General features: G+C 36.5%; 1 protein-coding gene and 1 non-coding gene across 16 annotated transcripts in view; both read right to left on the bottom strand.

Moving 5' to 3' along the window:
* Positions 1-15605, bottom strand: part of LOC112711084 (uncharacterized) — a 28942-nt gene extending 13337 nt beyond the window's left edge. For 2 of the 15 annotated variants that reach the window (XM_072203052.1, XM_072203048.1), the window contains exons 1-5: positions 15320-15605; positions 13898-13967; positions 12775-13394; positions 12592-12684; positions 12374-12481 (exon numbers count right to left, since the gene is read on the bottom strand). In XM_072203052.1, the coding sequence (XP_072059153.1) occupies positions 12374-12481; positions 12592-12684; positions 12775-12939 (366 nt within the window). In that variant the 5' untranslated portion in view covers positions 12940-13394; positions 13898-13967; positions 15320-15605. Of the gene's footprint in view, positions 1-9974; positions 11145-11169; positions 11730-12373; positions 12482-12591; positions 12685-12774; positions 13395-13488; positions 13543-13897; positions 13968-15319 lie in introns of those variants that run through there. The other 13 variants (XR_011865865.1, XR_011865861.1, XR_003157221.3 and 10 more) reach the window with 13 other exon arrangements.
* Positions 15606-18725: 3120 nt separating this feature from the next.
* On the bottom strand, positions 18726-18833 carry LOC112713971 (small nucleolar RNA R71). The gene has a single exon (XR_003158931.1). It is a non-coding gene; the product is annotated as a small nucleolar RNA R71 (small nucleolar RNA).
* Positions 18834-19699: the final 866 nt, after the last annotated feature.

The following is a 19699-nucleotide window of genomic DNA, read 5'->3' as shown; positions in this document are numbered from 1 at the left end:
TCCTTCCCATTCCTAAGTGTTATAGCTTGACACTCCTCCTCTTTGCTTGAATTGTTATCATTGCAAAGGTTGTGGTTAGAAAGCTGCTTGAATAGATAACCAATTTGTGTCTCCAGTTTCTTGATGGCAGCATTTTGATTCTGCATGTTTGACTGCACTTCCTCTCGAAATACCTTGTTTTCTTGAATCTCTTTGCATATTCCTTCAAGTAAGGTTTCAATCTTAGAGAGCTTGTCATCAAATGATGGTGGATTGGGAGTAGAGGTGTTGTTTTGGTTTTGATATGGGTGTGGAGAAGTGTTGTTGTGGGGGTGTTGATATGTCCTCTGTGTGAATTGTTGATGAGCTACATTGTTGTTGGAGTTGTAACATCTCTGGTCTTGGCTTTGATCTTGCTGATTCCCCCACCCACAGTTTGGGTGGTTCCTCCATCCAGGGTTGTATGTCTTGGAGTATGGATCAAGGTTCTGTCTAGGTGAATTCCCAATGTAGTTGGCTTGCTCAAGGTTACCCTCTGCTTCTTCTTCAACTCCTTCTTGGGTTGTTGAGGAGGTGGTGATTGCTGCCACTTGGTTCCTCTCCATCTTCTTGGTGAGGTCAGCTAGCTGCTTGGTAATGAGCTTGTTCTGAGCCAGCAGAGCATCTACATTGTTTAGCTCTATCACTCCTCTAGTGTTCCCTCTTTCGGAAGCATAGAAGTAGTCATTCTCAGCTACAGTCTCAATTATATCTACGACTTCTTCAATAGTCTTCTTCTTGTTCAATGATCCTCCAGAGGAATGGTCTACTGCCTTCTTTGATTCATATGACAACCCTTCATAGAAGATGTGCAACTGCACCCATTCATTGAACATATTTGGTGGACACCTCCTTGTTAGGTCTTTGAACCTTTCCCAAGCTTCATAAAGTGTCTCCCCATCTTGCTGTTTGAACGTCTGCACTTTAGTTCTCAGCCTATTGATCCTTTGAAAGGGGGTAAAACCGTGCCAAAAACTTATTCACTACCTCCTCCCAATTTGTCAGGCTTTCTTTTGGGAAGGATTCAAGCCATTTGGATTCCTTGTCCCTGAGTGAAAAAGGGAACAAGAGCAGTCTATAGACATCCGGATGGACTCCATTGGACTTCACTATGTCACAAATCCTCAAGAAGGTGGTCAAGTGTTGATTCGGGTCTTCTTGAGCACCTCCTCCAAATGAGCAATTATTCTGCACAAGAGTGATGAGCTGAGGTTTTAGCTCGAAATTGTTGGCATGTATAGTGGGCTTCTGAATGCTACTTCCACAGTTGCCTGGGTTTGGATTGATGTAAGAGCCTAACACTCTTCTATCCTCCCCAGCATGATTTGCTCTACCTCCTCCCCCATGGTTATTAGCCTCTTCTTCATATTGGTTTTCCATGTTGCCTTCCATGTTTAGTTCAAAGTGTTCATCCTCCTCTTCAGCACCGATTGCATGTTTTTCTCTTGCTTCCCTCCTTAATCTAAGGAGAGTCCTCTCTGGTTCAGAATCGAAGGAAGTTGAAGCCCCGCTTCTTCTCCCTGTCATACAACCAACAAGTACAAGCAAGTAACAATATGTGCAGATAGTATTGCTGTCAGAATTACTGTTAGTTGTGAGTGATGCAATATATCAAACAGTTAGTGGGTTAGCAAACTGAATGGTAAATAACAAAGAACATGAAAGAGTAGAGGGGGAAGGGGAGAGGTTAACTAAGACAGAAAGTAAATTACTCAAACAGAAAATTAAATCAACAAAACAAAAATGCTCAATCTAGTGATCTCCTAATTTAATCATTGTTGATGCACAATCAATCCCCGGCAACGGCGCCATAAACTTGATGCAGGTGGAAACTGTCTCTCAACAAATTTCCTTCGGCAAGTATACCGAATTTGTCGTCAAGTAAAAACTCACAATAGAGTGAGGTCGAATCCCACAAGGATTGATTGATCAAGCAACTTTAATTAGAAGAATGTTCTAGTTGAGCGAATTCAGAATTTGGGTTGAGATTTGCAGAAAATAAAATGGCGGGAATGTAAATAACAGAAAAAGTAAATGCTAGAATTAAAGGGATGAAAGTAAATGACTGAAAGTAAATTGCAGAATTGTAAATGGGAATGGGGTGTTTGCTCATGAAAGTAAACGCAGAAATTAAAGAGAATGGGTGAGATCAGAATTGGGGAGTTCATTGGGCGCAGGAGATGTTGCAATTCTCCGGATCAAGTTCATTTTCATCTCTTCCTCAATCAATGCACTCATTGATCTCCTTGGCAATCTTAATTGATTGAATTACAATTTCTTGCAATTTAATCTCTCAAATCTTGATCAATAGCCAATTCCTTGGTCAATTGCTCATGAGAAGAGATGAAGTATGGTCACTGATTATACCACATGCATTTCCCAAATCAAGTATTGAGAGGATTATAGTCACATATCCATCCAAACCCAATTTGGTCCAGCATGAGAAAGCATTTCTAGCTTGATATCTTCATTCCTCTTTCAAGGCTCAGAAGAGATCCAAGTTTGAATAGCTTCTTTTCCAAGATAACTACCCAATGGGATGAAGATCGAAAGCTTTCAAGTAAAATCAAGAGAAAAGATAGAAGAAGAATAATGAAAACTAGTATTCATCCATCAACTTACAACAGAGCTCCCTAACCCAATGAAAGGGGTTTAGTTGTTCATAGCTCTAGAAAATGAAAACAAAGATGGAGAATACATCATGGAACTAGAAGAGCAGAGTAAAATACAGAGAGTAGTTTTCCAACTTGCAGAACTCCCTAAATAATTCAAAGCTATTCCTATATATACTACTCTTCTCAGCTTTTAGTTGACTCTTCAAGTCTTGGGCCTTTGGATCTTGAGTTTGAAGCAGTTCTCTTCTTTATTTGGGCTTGGTTTTACTTGTAGAGAGAAAGTGTGAAGTGGGCAGAGACTTTAGCTCAGGACGTTAGGGGTGTTAACATTTTAGTGAAAGTATGAGTTCGAGAACGTTAGTGACACTCAACATTGTCACTAACGTTCCAATGTACCCCTTTGCCTCACGTTAGAGCCCACGTTAACTAGGTTAACGTGGCTTCTAACGTGGCCTTGCCAACCTTCGAGAATGTTAGTGACATTCAACATTGTCACTAACGTTCCAATGTGCCCCAATGTCTCACGTTAGAGTCCACGTTAACTAGGTTAACGTGGCTTCTAACGTGGACATTCTTAGCCATCCCCAACGTTAGTGACAATGTTGAGTGTCACTAACGTTGGCTCATCTTTCACTCATCAACATTAGCTTTCCACGTTAACTAAGTAAACGTGGAAGTTAACGTGGCTCCTTGGGATTTTGTGGTTGCTTCCAACGTTAGTGACAATGTTGGGTGTCACTAACGTTGTCGACCACCCTTGCCTCTTACGTTAGCTCCCACGTTAACTAAGTTAACGTGGGAGTTAATGTGGTACATTGCACCTTAGGCCAACGTTAGTGACAATGTTGAGTGTCACTAACGTTGGCTTCCTTCCCCCTTTTAACGTTAGAGGCCACTTATGATCTTTCTGGGCCGACTTTGTCATGTCAGGCCCTGTCGAGTTACTTGATAATCCTCTTTCTTGGACCTTGTTCAGGTCTCTTTCAGGGATTTATCTTTGTAACTTATCTTTCTGGGCCGACTTCTTCATGTCGGGCCCTGTCGAGTTACTTGATAATCATCTTTCTTGGACCTTTGTTTGGGTCTCTTTCAAGGATTATCTTTGTAACTTATTTTTCTGAGCCGACTTCCTCATGTCGGGCCCTGTCGAGTTACTTGATAATCCTCTTTCTTGGACATTTGTTCGGGTTTCTTTCAGGGATTATCTTTGTAACTTTTTGTAGGAGTCCGACTTCATCATATCGGGCTCTTCGAAGTTATAGTAATCCTCTTTTATAGGGTTGGCCAGACCTCTTTCCAGGGCTTTACTTATAACTTGGGTCGTTGTGGTTGGTCCGACTTTTTGTGCCGGCCAGTCTTTAAGTTATTTTATAGCAATCCATTTTATTATGACCTCGTCAAGTCCTTTCTATGGATCACTTTCTATAACTTCTTGCATTATTCTATTTTTATCTTTGCCAATTTTGTAGAATTTGGGTTTTAACCCTTGTTTTTATTGTGATCGCGTAGTGAATTTGGTTTTCACTTTCTGTCGATCTGTAGCTTTATAATCGGGTGATGAATGTTTCAGAATAATACGACTTGAGCATTTGTAGAGAATCTGAACAAATTTTATTAAAAGAGAATGCAAATATACATGGGGGGTTAATTTCCTATGTCGGGTGATTTGTAGGTCTTGGATGGGCGCCTCGTTAAAAAACCTTTTTCAGGAAAAAGAGTGCGCCTTGTCCAAGATCTTTTATCATCCCTAGCTATAGTACCTACTTAGGTTGCAGGCGTGCCATGACCTAGGAAGCTCTCGCCCGTCGAGTTCGGAAAGCTTGTAGTAGCCCTTTTCCAATACTTCTATAACTCGAAAGGGTCCTTTCCAGTTTGCTGTCAGCTTTCCTTCTCCAGGTCAAGTTGTTCATATGTCGTTTCGGATTAGGATGAGGTCGTCTTTAGCAAAGGCCTGCTGTATTACTTTTTGGTTGTATCTGGAGGCCATTCGTCGTTTCAACGCCTCTTCCCTTATTCGAGCGCTTTCTCGAATTTCCGGAAGTAAGTCGAGCTCTTCCCTTTGAAGTTGGGAATTGGATTTTTTGCTAAAATGGATCATTTCCTCCATTCCGTAAGCTAATCGGAAAGGTGACTCCTTTGTCGTGAAATGTGGAGTTGTTCGATATGCCCATAGGACTTGCGGGAGCTCCTCAGCCCAGGCTCCCTTTGCATCTTGTAATCTCCGTTTTAACCCTGCTAATATAACTTTGTTAGCAGCTTCAGCTTGCCCATTGGCTTGGGGGTGCTCAACAGAGGTAAATTGTTGTTTTATATTCAAGTCGGCCGCTAGTTTTCTGAAGCCTTGACGTTAGGATTTTTGCTAGTAAAGAATTTTATAAAAATAGTCGCATTGTAGATATAGATTCTAAACCAACAGAAATCCCTTTGTGCAAACGTTTTGGATGTCACAACTAACAAACCCCTAAATAAATTGATAACTGAAGTATTTAAACCTCGGGTAGTCTTCTCAAGGAATTGCAGGGAGGTATGTTCTTATTATTGGTTATGAGTTTGTAAATTGGGGGTTTTAAGAATGAGGAACAATTATGATGAATGATAAGTAAAATAAATAATTGACTGTAAAATAAACCTTTGGCAAGGTATGAGAACTAGAAGTCCTATCCTAGTTATCCTTATCAATTGTGATGAGAATTTGATTTTTCTCCCACTTTGTTAACCTCTAACTATGAAGTTAAGTTAAGTGAATGAATTAATTTGAATCCTCAAGTCCCAGTCTTTCCTTGGGAAAAGTCAGAGTTATTGGATCTTGAATCAATTCTTGAAGAATTCCAATTTTCAATCAACAATGAGTTTGATAACTCAAGAGTCACCAATTAATCAACCAAAGCCAAAAGGTAGAAAAATCTAAATTATTTATTTCATAAATGAAAGAAACAAATCATAGATCTGAAAATATCTCAAATTATATTTAAATAAGAAAATCAATCCAAACATGGAACATTGAAAATAAATAAATACAAAGAATATTAAACCTGAGATGCAGAAGAAATATTCATAATTCTAATAAAAATCCTAATCCTAATCCTAAGAGAGAGGAGAGAACCTCTCTCTCTAAAAACTACATCTAATCCTAAAATTATGAATTATCAGAGCATAATGAGTCTCTGCAAGTTCCCTGACTTTAATTTGTGTTTCTGGGCCGAAAACTGGGTTGAAATGCGGCCCAGAATCTCTGACAGCGGCTTTTGTAACTCTGCAGATCGCATACGTCATGCGATCGGTCATCTATGCGGATGCATCATTCGCGTTTTTCCCAGCCACGCGTTCGCGTCGTCCACGCTTCCGCGTCACTTGTGCTTTTCCAATCCGCACGGTCGCGTGAGCCATGCAGCCGCGTCACTGCGAATTTCTTTCTTCCGCCGGTCGCGTCGCTGACGCGTACGTGATGAGCGGATAATTTGTACGCTTTTTGGCATTGTTTTTAGTATGTTTTTAGTATGATCTAGTTAGTTTTTAGTATATTTTTATTAGCTTTTAGTTAAAATTCACTTTTCTGGACTTTACTATGAGTTTGTGTGTTTTTCTGTGATTTCAGGTATTTTCTGGCTGAAATTGAGGGACCTGAGCAAAAATCTGATTCAGAGACTAAAAAGGACTGCAGATGCTGTTGGATTCTGACCTCCCTGCACTCGTAGTGAATTTTCTGGAGCTACAGAAGCCCAATTGGCGCGCTCTCAACGGCGTTGGAAAGTAGCCATCCTGGGCTTTCCAGCAATATATGATACTCCATACTTTGCCCAAGATTTGATGGCCCAAACCGGCGTTCAAAATCACCCTCAGGAATTCCAGCGTTAAACGCCGGAACTGGCACAAGAATGGGAGTTAAACGCCCAAACTGGCACCAAAGCTGGCGTTTAACTCCAAGAAGAGTCTCTACACGAAAATGCTTCATTGCTCAGCCCAAGCACACACCAAGTGCGCCCGGAAGTGGATTTTTATGTCATTTACTCATCTCTGTACACCCTAGGCTACTAGTTCTCTATAAGTAGGACCTTTTACTATTGTATTATCATCTTTGGATTATTTTACATCCTTTGATCATCTTTGGACATCTAGTTCTTAGATCATTGGGAGGCTGGCCTCACGGCCATGCCTAGACCTTGTTCTTATGTATTTTCAACGGTGGAGTTTCTACACACCATAGATTAAGGTGTGGAGCTCTGCTGTACCTCGAGTATTAATGCAATTACTATTGTTCTTCTATTCAATTCCGCTTGTTCTTGTTCTAATATATCACTTGTTCTTCAACTTGATGAATGTGATGATCTGTGACACTCATCATCATTCTCACCTATGAACGTGTGCCTGACAACCACCTCCGTTCTACCTTAGATTGGGTGGATATCTCTTGGATTCTTTAACCGGAATCTTTGTGGTATAAGCTAGAACTGATGGCGGCATTCAAGAGAATCCGGAAGGTCTAAACCTTGTCTGTGGTATTCTGAGTAGGATTCAATGATTGAATGACTGTGACGAGCTTCAAACTCCTGAGGGCGGGGCGTTAGTGACAGACGCAAAAGAATCACTGGATTCTATTCCGGCCTGATTGAGAACCGACAGATGGATAGCCGTGCCGTGACAGGGTGCGTTGAACATTTCCACTGAGAGGATGGGAGGTAGCCACTGACAACGGTGAAACCCTTGCATACAGCTTGCCATGGAAAGGAGTAAGAAGGATTGGAAAAAGACAGTAGGAAGCAGAGAGACGGAAGGGACAAGCATCTTCATACGCTTATCTGAAATTCCCACCAATGAATTGCATAAGTATCTCTATCTTTATCTTTATGTTTTATTCATCATTCATAACCATTTGAGTTTGCCTGACTAAGATTTACAAGGTGACCATAGCTTGCTTCATACCAACAATCTCTGTGGGATCGACCCTTACTCGCGTAAGGTTTATTACTTGGACGACCCAGTACACTTGCTGGTTAGTTGTGCGAAGTTGTAGTGATCACAATTTCGTCCACCAAGTTTTTGGCGCCGTTGCCGGGGATTGTTCGAGTATGGACAACTGACGGTTCATCTTGTTGCTTAGATTAGGTATTTTTTTTTCTTCAGAGTTCTTAAGAATGAATTCTAGAGTTTCATGATGATCTGGTGAAATCTGGCTGGCTGTGAAGCCATGTCTAATTTCATTGGACCGAGGTTTCAACTTATCATCACAAGAGCTTGTTGATTTTTATCAATCTTGCTGTTGGAGCAGTGATCTGCTAAGGCTTGGCTGGCCATTGGCCATGTCTAGTGTTTTGGACCGAAGCTTTCCTTGAAAGCTTGGCTGGCTGTGAAGCCATGTCTAATTCCTGGACCGGAGTCTTAGACTAAACATTGCATGATTCCTGGAATTCTCATTAAGAATTTTGATACCTTTATTTTCTTTTTCCACTTAATTTTCGAAAAAAGCACAAAAAAATTTCAAAATCATAAAATCCAAAAATTTCTTGTTTGAGTCTAGTGTCTCATATTAAGTTTGGTGTCAATTGCATGCTTCTGTTCTTCTTGCATTCATGCATGTGTCTTAGTAATCTTCAAGTTGTTCTTGATGATTTCCTTGCTCTGATCTTTGAATTCTATTGACTTGAGTGTTTTGTTTTTCATATGCATTCTCATGTTGTTAGTATACAAACTGCTAAGTTTGGTGTCTTGCATGCATTGTTATTTGATTTTAGTTGCATTTTGATTATTTCTCATTATCAAAAATTTGAAAATATTTTTAATTTGTGTCTTTTCAAGTCAATAATACAGAGAATTGAAGATTCAGAACATACAGCAGAGGAATTGCACAGAAAAAGCTGGGCGTTCAAATCGCCCAGTGAAGAAGGACAGACTGGCGTTTAAACGCCAGCCAGGGTACCTGGTTGGGCGTTTAACGCCCAAAAGGGTAGAGTTTTGGGCGTTAAACGCCAGAATGTGCACCATTCTGGGCGTTTAACGCCAGGATGGCACAAGAGGGAAGATTTTGTTTTTAATGCAGATTTTTTTTCAGTTTTCAAACTTTTTCAAAATCAAATCTTTTTCAAATCATATCTTTTCAATCATATGTTTTCAAAATCAATTTCTTTCTATTTTTAAAAATACTTGCTATCAATCAATGATTTGATTCAACATTTCAAGTATGCTGCCTTTTCTGTTGAGAAAGGTTTAATGTTTGAATCATATCTTTTCTTGTTAGCCAAGTCATTAATTTTCAAAATCAAATCTTTTTAAAATGTTTTTCAAATCATATCTTCTCAATCACACCTTTTTAAAACTAATCATATCTTCTTAACCACATCGTTTTCAAAATAGTTTTCAATCAAATCTTTTTGATTTCTAATTTCAAAATCTTTTTCAAAAATCACTTGATTTCTTTTCCACTTTCATTTTCGAAAATCAATTAGTGTTTTTCAAAAATGTTTTCAAAATCTTTTACTTAAATTTTCGAAAATTACTTCCCTTCTTCTCACATCCTTCTATTTATGGACTAACACTATTCCTTAATGCAAAATTCGAACTCCATCTTCTTTGATAAGTTCAAATTTTTCTGTCTTCTATTTTTCTTTTCCTCTGACACCTAAAGGAATCTCTATACCTGTGACATAGAGGATTCCACATTTTCTTGTTCCCTTCTCTTTCTTATGAGCAGGAGCAAGGACAAAAGCATTCTTGTTGAGGCTGATCCTGAACCTGAAAGGACCTTCACTACAACATTTTCAGGTTGAGGCAACATTTAAAAAGTGTTGCCTAAAGGCTGACAAAAAGTTGCTTTTGATCAATGGCAACACTTTTGGGCCTAAGGCAACGTTTTTTGTCGGCGTTGCATATGCAGCCGTTACCTTAGATCAAGGCAACACTTTTTTGTTTCAAAAGCAACGCTTTTGAGAGCAACACTTGGTAAGTGTTGCCTTTGGTTGAAAAACAACAACACTTCAAAGGTGTGTTTGAGACAACACTTTTGCAGTGTTGTCTCTTTTCTCGTATTTTGGTCACTACTAAAAAGTGTTGCCTATTTGCAATAAAATGCAACTCTTTTATGTGTTGCTTATAAGTTGGAATTTGCAATCCTTTGAAGTGTTGTCTATTTGCAATAAAATGCAACTCTTTTATGTGTTGCTTATAAGTTGGAATTTGCAATCCTTTGAAGTGTTGCCTATTAGTTTTGAATATGCAACCCTTTAAAGTATTGCCTTTTCTTTTGGATATGCAACCTATACAAGTGTTGCCTTTTCTTTTGGATATGCAACTATACAAGTGTTGTCTAATATTCAAAAAATTATAAAAGAGACAAAATAACTAATAATAAAATTCTAATTAAAATAGATATTAAAAAGTTCAATTAGTATTTCTAATAAATGTTCATCAATAATTCTCAACAAAATAATAAAATTCTTGTCTAACAATAATTGTCATAACAAAATAGTAATTAATATTTATCAAAAAGATGTCAATCTATTTGCATATTTTATATCTATGCTTGACTTTGTTGGAACAATCTGATAGTGTGTGGATCCAAAATCAGTGCCAAATGAAAGCTTTTCGGTAACATAGAGTAATGGTATGATAAACTCAAAATCCTCTTGCCTCCACTGAGTCCAATAACTACTGTAGTAGCCATTGTTATACTCCCCTAATAACTATGTGCGAGTAACATCAAACTTCCCTATTAAGGCAATAATTCTTAACCTGTGTTAGCTGAAAATACAGGTGTCAGAAAACTCCCAAATTGTTCTAAGTTCTAACCATATGATTATCCATAAAATAGCAAAACAACACTAATAGAATAAAATCAAAGGAACAAAATAATTCAGGATCCACATACTTCAATTTTTTAATGTAGAATCCATTGAAACAACTGATAAAGTTACAGCATATAAAAGCAGAAGTTTCCAAATGAAAAGCAAACACATAAATGAATTGGGGTTTAGTTAAAGTTGCATTTAAAAAAAATGAAACATAAAAGGTGCAATAACGGAAAATGATGCATGGTATGTGTTTGATGAAGTACCTGAGTAAACTGAGAAAGAGAAATGCAATTCAGATAATGATGATTGCTCCAAAAAGGAATTAGCTTAGTAGTTCTTATTTAGAATCATAGAATCAGAAGAAACAAGCTCACAGGAAGAGACTTCACTCACATAACTGTTTGGTGTGGAAGGAAATAACGTTGCTGCTATATTAGACTTTTCTCTTTTATTTTTTAGTCATTATTCTTTTATTATCACTATCATATATAATTAATTAATTTATGTTTGAGAGAAAGCAACAGAGAAATAAATGACTGAAACATAAATTTGAAGGGAAAAAAATGAAAAGATAAAGATATGAAACAACTCCCTTGACAATTTCTGTCATTCCTGCGAATGAAACAGTAGTTACTAGAGTCTGTTGCAGTGACAACACGCATCACTCCCCAACATAGCCACATTATTTCAGCAATGAAGAAAAAATTTTCTTCCTCACAGTAGCACAACGCTACAAAAATAAGTAATTAAAAAGGAAAAAGAAAAAAAGATGATTGATTAAAAATAGCAAGAGTGTATTGCAGAAGCTACCATGAAGTAAGATGGTAGAAGACAGAGAAAGCAAAGGCCAAAAATGTTGATAGTCAATTCCTAATAAATGATAAATCACAAAAATTACTGCAAATTTTTTTGTTATACCTGGTCATCATTTTGGATCACGAGTTGATGAGGAAGGACGATCGTTGCCATTCGGACATTGCTTACTATTTATATCATGTGTTGATTCCTTGGCTCGTAATAAAGACAGTGCTTCATCAATATTTGTGCCAAGAGAACTCTGTTGCAAGAGAAGCTTCACAAGATCCTCCAAACTTTGGACTCTATCTTTTGTCTCATGAAGTTCAGTTTTCATTGAACTTATAGTCTATGCATGTTGTTGCTTAATTTTAGCAATCTCTCGTTCTTTCTGCAGAGATGTTTTTGTGATTGTCCTCCCATAACATTGAACTCTTCCTGGTTGTTCTTTGCCAAATACTGTAGTAAATGCTTTCTCGGGAGTGTCTCCAGCTTCTTGGTGGCTCTTAAGTTTATCCTACTAAAAGAAAACATAACAATTTTAGCTTGTTTCACTCACTGATTCTCATGCTTCTTTCCAAAACAGCCTAAAAGTAAAGGTGTTATGTCATGGCTATTTCCTCGGTTCAAGAAGAAGCATAGCAAGAATGTGATGATGAGTTCCCCAAACAGAACTGAATCTGAAGAAGTTTCTCAAGTTCTTAAGGACATGTGAACAGTTTCAATTGAGACACTCAAGAGGGAGTTAATGGAAGCAAACGAGAGTAGGGATGCAGCATTAATGGAAGTTTTTGAGATGAGAACTTCATTGGGGGAACTTTTCTTGTCGACTAGTAGGAATGCAGCATTATTCTTCAAGCTTTCTTTATGGCAGCAAAATGCATATGGTTGCTGTATTTGTTGGCATTTTATTTCAACCCTCCATTGGGAATCTTAAGGGTAGAAGAGAATAGGAGCTTTGATCCTCAATACATGGAAGATATGGTTAATGATAGGCAGAGATCACAGGGTCCAAATAGGGTTAAGATCATGGTGAATCCAGTATTTTATGTTCAGGATAGGATCTTAAGTTTTATACTGTAAATGATACTGTAAATTAAGGCAGTTCTACTTCAGATCAATTTGTAAATTAAGGCAGTTCTACTTCAACTTATTATGACTTACAATAACAGCTTGTGTAAATGAATTAAGCTCTTTTCCTTTTCGTCCAGTTCGAGTTGCAACAAACACATCAACCTGTGATGGGTCTTCTTTGTTCTCATTCATTTCACGCTACAAGTAAGGGGGAAAGAGTATTAAAAATGGCCAAAAATAATATTTATCTAGTTTTAAGATGGTCATTATACAACAAGAAAAAACTTATAAAAAATCAAAATTATTACCATTTCATTACGCACTCTTGCAAAACTTATAGGTCCCATTCGATGTTGATGTTGTTGCTTTTTACAATTTTCAGAATTTAAACGAGATAGAGTCTATACCCAACAAAATTAAAGGGAGTTATATGTAATAAACCAAAAGCATCAAAAAGACAAAGAAACAAAATTATTTATTCTACAACTCACCTTAACAGAAGGAATACTCCAATATGCAATTAACTTTCGAAATTGAACTTTTGGAATATCTAAAGGGCGATTTTTCAGCATATCTTCAATGTTGTTATATATCTCAAAATGCTTTTCCTTGATTCTTGTTTTGTAACCTTTCCAAGCTTCTCGAACACCAGTCATCACCCACTCTTTCCCCTCTTTTGGAAGAATGAATTTTGACTACAAAAAAGTACAAAACAAAATTTGTAAATGACAATTCAAGAACACTAAAAACAAAGACAACTGCAGCATAAAATAGCAGCTATATATTTTCACAAAACTATAGCTAAGCCATGCGAAATTGAAAATTTTCAGATCATAAAAAATAGATGAGAATAAAACACTTATGTTAATATATTTCCATATGCGCTTTTTGACTTTGAGGGGCACAGCTTTCCAACTAGTGTACATCAATGTTATGAAATCACTATTCCTTCCCATTGTTCCAATAAAGTAAGTTAAATCCTTCACTCTTCTTGGAGTTGGTCCCACTGCTTGTCCTTCATAAAAAGTCACCTCTTCTCTTTCTTCCCAGCTTCTTGCATGAATTTTAGCACACCTTGTTTTTCCTCGTGTCCTTCTAGTCTTTGGAGTATCTATAAATATGTGCAATTTAACCAGTTAAATAAATTATATAGCTATACATACTAATGAATAAGTAAAATGATAATTATGTATAAAGTACAGCACCTTTAATATTGTTAGTTTCCATAAGGTGATTGTCATCACCATGAAAAACTGCATCTTCATATTCACCAACATTACTATTAAACTAAAAATGATTATGGTCTTAAACACCAGCTAAAAATAATTTTCTTTTATCAAAAAGAAATATTAAAAAAATGCTTTTATATTTTAAAAGAAATATTAATAATTCTTTTATTATTCTAAAAAGCTAACCAAATACAAACTAATCATAATTCTTTTATTATTCTAAAAGAAATATTAATAATTACTTTTGAAAAGATATATTTTAAAATAAAAATGCTTTTATATTTTAATTTTTTAATTAAACAATCAGTATTTTGTTACATAAAAAAGTGCAAAAGAATAACATAAACATATAAAAGCAAATAAGTATAAGATAGAAATATCTTACGAGGTCATGCCACAACAATTTGCACTTAGTGTTCAGCTGCGTATATCCAAGTATGAGTAAAAGAATCAATCTGATTAAGAAGGAAAGACTAGAGGAGATGAGAAAGAGTATGAGTGAAAATGAATTGTGACTTGCATAAAATCAATCTAATTCTGCACTTAGTGTAGCTTTTATATACACAAGAGAGTGCAGGTTTTATATAAACAAAAGCACTATTAATACTACTGCCATTTTATTCTTTGTAGCTGTCCATCTTTTGATATATTGCTGCAAATCACATTCATGAATTTTGTACATAGAGGGAACAAAAGCTTTTAAACACTATTAGCAAGGCCATTAAAAAAAATATAAATAATTTTGATTAATATTTTTAAGATACTTAATAACCAAATATATTAATGTGGTTGTGATTAAAAGCTTGGAAGGTTGAAAACAGGAGGTAGAAATTTGATCATCCAAGTGTTTGACACTTGTATCTATATCATTTGGAAGCTAAGCTGTTCTTTTAAATCCCCAAATCAAGAAACAAAGTTACTCATCCAAACTAAATAACGAATTATGAGTGACACGAAAAGAAAATGATAACAAAGATAAGAAGAGGTCCACAGAGCCAGTCAAAAAAACTAAGGATAAGATACGTACATGATGACTATATATAAAGAAAAATACAAAGAGATATTTATGAATATACGCATTAATTTGTACAATGAAGTAGCCATATATATCTATTCCGAATAGGGTCCCCCAATGGAAACAAGGCATGTGATGATGCAAGTATTGGTCTTAGCAGTTCCAAGAATGGATACAACTAACCATCCTCACTAATTAAAATAGTTATGTTCTTAGTTACTTCTTTCACATTATGTACCACCACCACACCTTCATCCTTATTTCATTCCCATTCTTTTGACTTTAAGGCCCAGGGACCCACTTTTAAGAATCTTGTCTCATATACCCACTTCTAAGAAAAATACAAAAGAGATATTCTTTGTAGCTGTCCATCTTTTAATGGCCTTGCTAATAGTGTTTAATGCATGACACTTATTTTCTGGTAGGAAACGTAGTGTAGGCATGGCAAATAGATAAATACCATAATTCATGTTAGCTAAATTTTACAAGAGGGTAGTGTGATATACCCAAGTAATAGCTTCTTTTTCTCATTTTCTTTCATGCTGTAACTTTCATACCAATAACAAAGCTAACACATGACACAATCTTCCATTAATATGAACTTGCCACTCGTCATCCGGCCTGATTTTGACTAAACAAAATCATGGTCACCGGAAAGGAATTAAGATACAAAACCAGAGACAGCAACTCATATTCAGAGTATGAACATGTATGAAGTATGAATAATAAGATCCCAAACAAAAACAATAATGATATACAATAATTCAAGCATGTTAGAACTTAGAAGAGTACCTTGATAAGGAAGAATATTCAATTATCTTCGTTGTGTGGAATTTGGTTCAGGGAAGATAATAAGACTGCAATTCTTCTTCTTTTCTAATTCTTCTTCCCTTGTTGGTATGTAACATGTAACAAGCTTAGTTACATACCAAAAGTGCAAACTGCAATAACAATATATTTATGAAGTAAGAGAGCGGAAGAACCAATCAAATGCAAGGGTGGGACCCACTGAGTTGCACACGTGGCAAATAAGGGGGAACAAGATTTTGCTACCATGAGGCCAGGAATGTGAATACTCAGATTCTGGCAGTTAATAATAATAATAATATAAACAGCGACAAACGTGAAATGCTCAAGAGACTAATAATAATAATAATAATAATAATAATAATAATAATAATAATAATAATAATATAAACTCAGAAATAAAGATATAATCTTCTTATTTTATTTTCTGTTAGTTATAATAGAACTTTGTTTTTTTGCAGTGGATTGAGGAATGAAAGCAGAAGTAAAAGTAGAAATGAGACGATCTGATAAAACCTGAAACTTATAACAACCAGCTATATATTAATTTCGTATATAATACTTTTCCCGTTTCCCAATTGCTAATCTCAAAATATCAGCACTACTTACCCTGTTTCCTAATTTCTACAGAATACATATAATGAAAATAAGCTAAATCTTTTACTATACTATACGAGATCTTAGTTGTTTTATATAATCATTGATTACTTTTCCTTTACTGATTACATTGTTTATTATATATATATATATATATAGTTGATTAAAACTCACAAATTCAAATTAAGTGACATCATTAAAATTTAAAATTTCATATTCTGGATCTTCACAAGCATCAAAGCGGCGGGTCTTGCTATTTTCAAGAAAAGGTCAGTTGCAGAAATGTTTATTAACAAGCTAAGATTTAATACCAGCTTCTGTATCAGAAACAAAGCCAGCATTATACTGAGAAAAATGAGTTAATAAGTTAAATTCTTCACTTTCTGTTGAGAATCACATGAACATACTATATCAGCTCCAGAAAAAGAGGGGAGGAAGAAAAACAAACGGAAAAAATTGCAGCACAGTATATAGATTCACATAATTTAGAAAAACACGTTTCAAAAACTAGTCCAATAAGTACATGATGAAGATTGATCCATCCATTTCAAGATAACCTCCATTATGACCATTACCTTAATTAATTAAGAAGCTTGTAATCTTAAGCCAAAGATATTCACCATTCTCACCTTGTAGTGATGTGTTTCTTGGGAATGATCGATGATTTTTAGTTGTTTTGTAAGCCTCCGAAAGAGTTGTCACTGTAGCTTGTGCAGCAGAATATGCAACTTCTGGTCCAACCAAAGCTAACAGAAAAGCAGCCTGCAAATTTGAATAAGACACGTTACACAGTTAAATAGATATTCTAAAAAATTATTTTGTGAAGCACATAGGTAATTCAATACTGGCAGAAAAGTAGTAAATGTTATTTAAGTTAATCATCATCCCCCCTTTCACAAGCTCCCTCCCATAGCAATAACCCTCCATATACTCCAATAGTCCCACCAAAAACTCCATCACCACCGTATGTTACTCCGACACCACCACAAGCTCCTTCCCCTGGCCATACTCCAATTATTCCACCATATGTTACTCTAACTCCACCACAAGTTGCTCCATCCCCTAGCCATAACCCTCCATACACTCCAATAGTTCCACCAAAAACCGCTCCTTCCTCCGGCCATAAGAATCATCATCCTAACCCTCCATACACTCCAATTGTTCCACCAGGAACACCAAGATCATCACCTTCTCCATATGTACCAACACCAATTTCTCAACCACCTTATCATACTCCAACTCCACCACAGGCTCTTTCCCCTGCTCATAACAACTATCACCTAATCCTCCATATGTTCCATCACCAATTTCTCAAGCTCCTTCGCCTGCTACCCACAACAACCATCACCCAAACCCTCCAAAAACACCATCACCACCCAAACCCTCCAAAGTAACAACAGGAATGCTATTTGCATGACCTAAACTTGTCAATAGGAAGGATATATAAACAGGTGCTAAAATAGAGCAGAAAAAAGAACGGTAGAATCATCAATACCTGCAGAAGAATGTCAAAAATGAGAATCTCACCAAAAACACGAGCAGTGATAATCGAACAGTGGCGGTGATGAACGCGATCAGAGAGGATCGAAGCTTGACAAAAAGAGAAGTAGAGGATTGAAGCTCAACGAGGAGAAGAGCAGAGGATCGAAGCACATTGACGAGCAGAGAAGATCGAAGCACATTCACGATAATAAAAAATCGAAGCTCATTAGCGAGCAGAGATTGAGATCGAAGCTCAATAAAGAAATGCACATCGTCATCGAATGGATTGAAGAACAACTGAAGAACGAAACATTTGGAATGGATTGAGGATTTTGTGATTTTATTAATTGAAATATTTTAGGAATTTTGTTAGGGTTGTGGTTTTAGGAACGAAACACTTTGGAATGGATTGGGGTTTTCTTCTCCCTCTTTTTCTCTTTCTCTGCACACCATATAGTTTATTTTTGTTTTTTAAAAAATATTAAAAAATTTTAAGCAACACTTTAAACGTGAAGTTTAAAATAAATCTAAAGGCAACTTTTAAAAAAAGTAATATATTATTTTTATAATAGTTATTTTTGTATATTTAATATAGCAACATTTGATAAGTGTAATATATAAATATTATAAATGTTGTTTGTTTAATTTATTAAAGCAACGTTTTTTATATGTTTTTTAAATTGATAAAAAATAACACTTATTAACAAGGTGTTGTATTAGTTTTATTTTTTTGCAATAAATTTTAAGTGATGCTTTTAACCACTTTAGACAACACTTTTTAAGGGTTATTTATCGCACATGTTGCAATAGCTCAAAAATGTTGTAGTGCTTGAAGAGAAAGCTAAGAGAAGCCAAAGCACAACTCTCTGTAGAGGACCTAACAGAAATCTTCAAAGAAGAAGAACCTATGGCAGCCGAAAACAACAACAATGCCAACAATGCAAGGAAGGTGCTGGGTGACTTTACTGCACCTACTCCCGACTTTTATGGGAGAAGCATCTCTATCCCTGCCATTGGAGCAAACAACTTTGAGCTTAAGCCTCAATTAGTTTCTCTAATGCAACAGAATTGCAAGTTCCATGGACTTCCATTGGAAGATCCTCATCAGTTTTTAGCTGAATTCTTGCAAATCTGTGACACTGTCAAGACTAATGGGGTTAACCCTGAGGTCTACAGACTTATGCTATTCCCTTTTGCTGTAAGAGACAGAGCTAGGACATGGTTGGACTCACAACCTAAAGAAAGCCTGGACTCTTGGGAAAAGCTAGTCAATGCCTTCTTGGCAAAGTTCTTTCCACCTCAAAAATTGAGTAAGCTTAGAGTGGAAGTCCAAACCTTCAGACAGAAGGAAGGAGAATCCCTCTATGAAGCTTGGGAAAGATACAAACAATTAATCAGAAAGTGTCCTTCTGATATGCTTTCTGAATGGAGCATCATAGGTATTTTCTATGATGGTCTCTCTGAACTGTCCAAGATGTCTTTGGATAGCTCTGCTGGAGGATCTCTTCATCTGAAGAAGACGCCTACAGAAGCTCAAGAGCTGATTGAAATGGTTGCAAATAACCAATTCATGTACACTTCTGAAAGGAATCCTGTGAACAATGGGACTAGTCAGAAGAAAGGAGTTCTTGAGATTGACACTCTGAATGCCATATTGGCTCAGAAGAAAATATTGACTCAACAAGTCAATATGATTTCTCAAAGTCTGTCTGGAATGCAAAATGCACCAAGCAGTACTAAAGAAGCTTCATCTGAGGAAGAAGCTTATGATCCTGAGAACCCTTCAATGGAAGAAGTGAATTACATGGGAGAACCCTATGGGAACACCTATAATTCTTCATGGAGAAATCATCCAAATTTCTCATGGAAGGATCAACAGAGACCTCAACAAGGTTTCAACAATAATAATGGTGAAAGAAACAGGTTTAGCAATAGCAAACCTTTCCCATCATCTTCTCAGCAACAGACAGAGAGTTCTAAGCAGAATACCTCTGACTTAGCAACCATGGTCTCTGATCTAATCAAAACCACTCAAAGTTTCATGACTGAAACAAGGTCCTCCATTAGAAATTTGGAGAGACAAGTGGGTCAGCTGAGCAAGAAAATTACTGAACTCCCTCCTAGTACTCTTCCAAGCAATACAGAAGAAAATCCAAAAGAAGAGTGCAAAGCCATCAACATGGCCGAATTTGGAGAGGAGGAAGAGGCAGTGAACGCCACTGAGGAAGACCTCAATGGACGTCCACTGGCATCCAATGAGTTCCCCAATGAGGAATCATGGGAATC

Source organism: Arachis hypogaea, chromosome 9 (genome assembly GCF_003086295.3).
Source record: "Arachis hypogaea cultivar Tifrunner chromosome 9, arahy.Tifrunner.gnm2.J5K5, whole genome shotgun sequence".
Lineage (NCBI taxonomy): Eukaryota > Viridiplantae > Streptophyta > Magnoliopsida > Fabales > Fabaceae > Arachis > Arachis hypogaea.
Note: the sequence above shows the minus strand (reverse complement) of the source record. Positions and strands in the feature narration are given on the sequence as shown.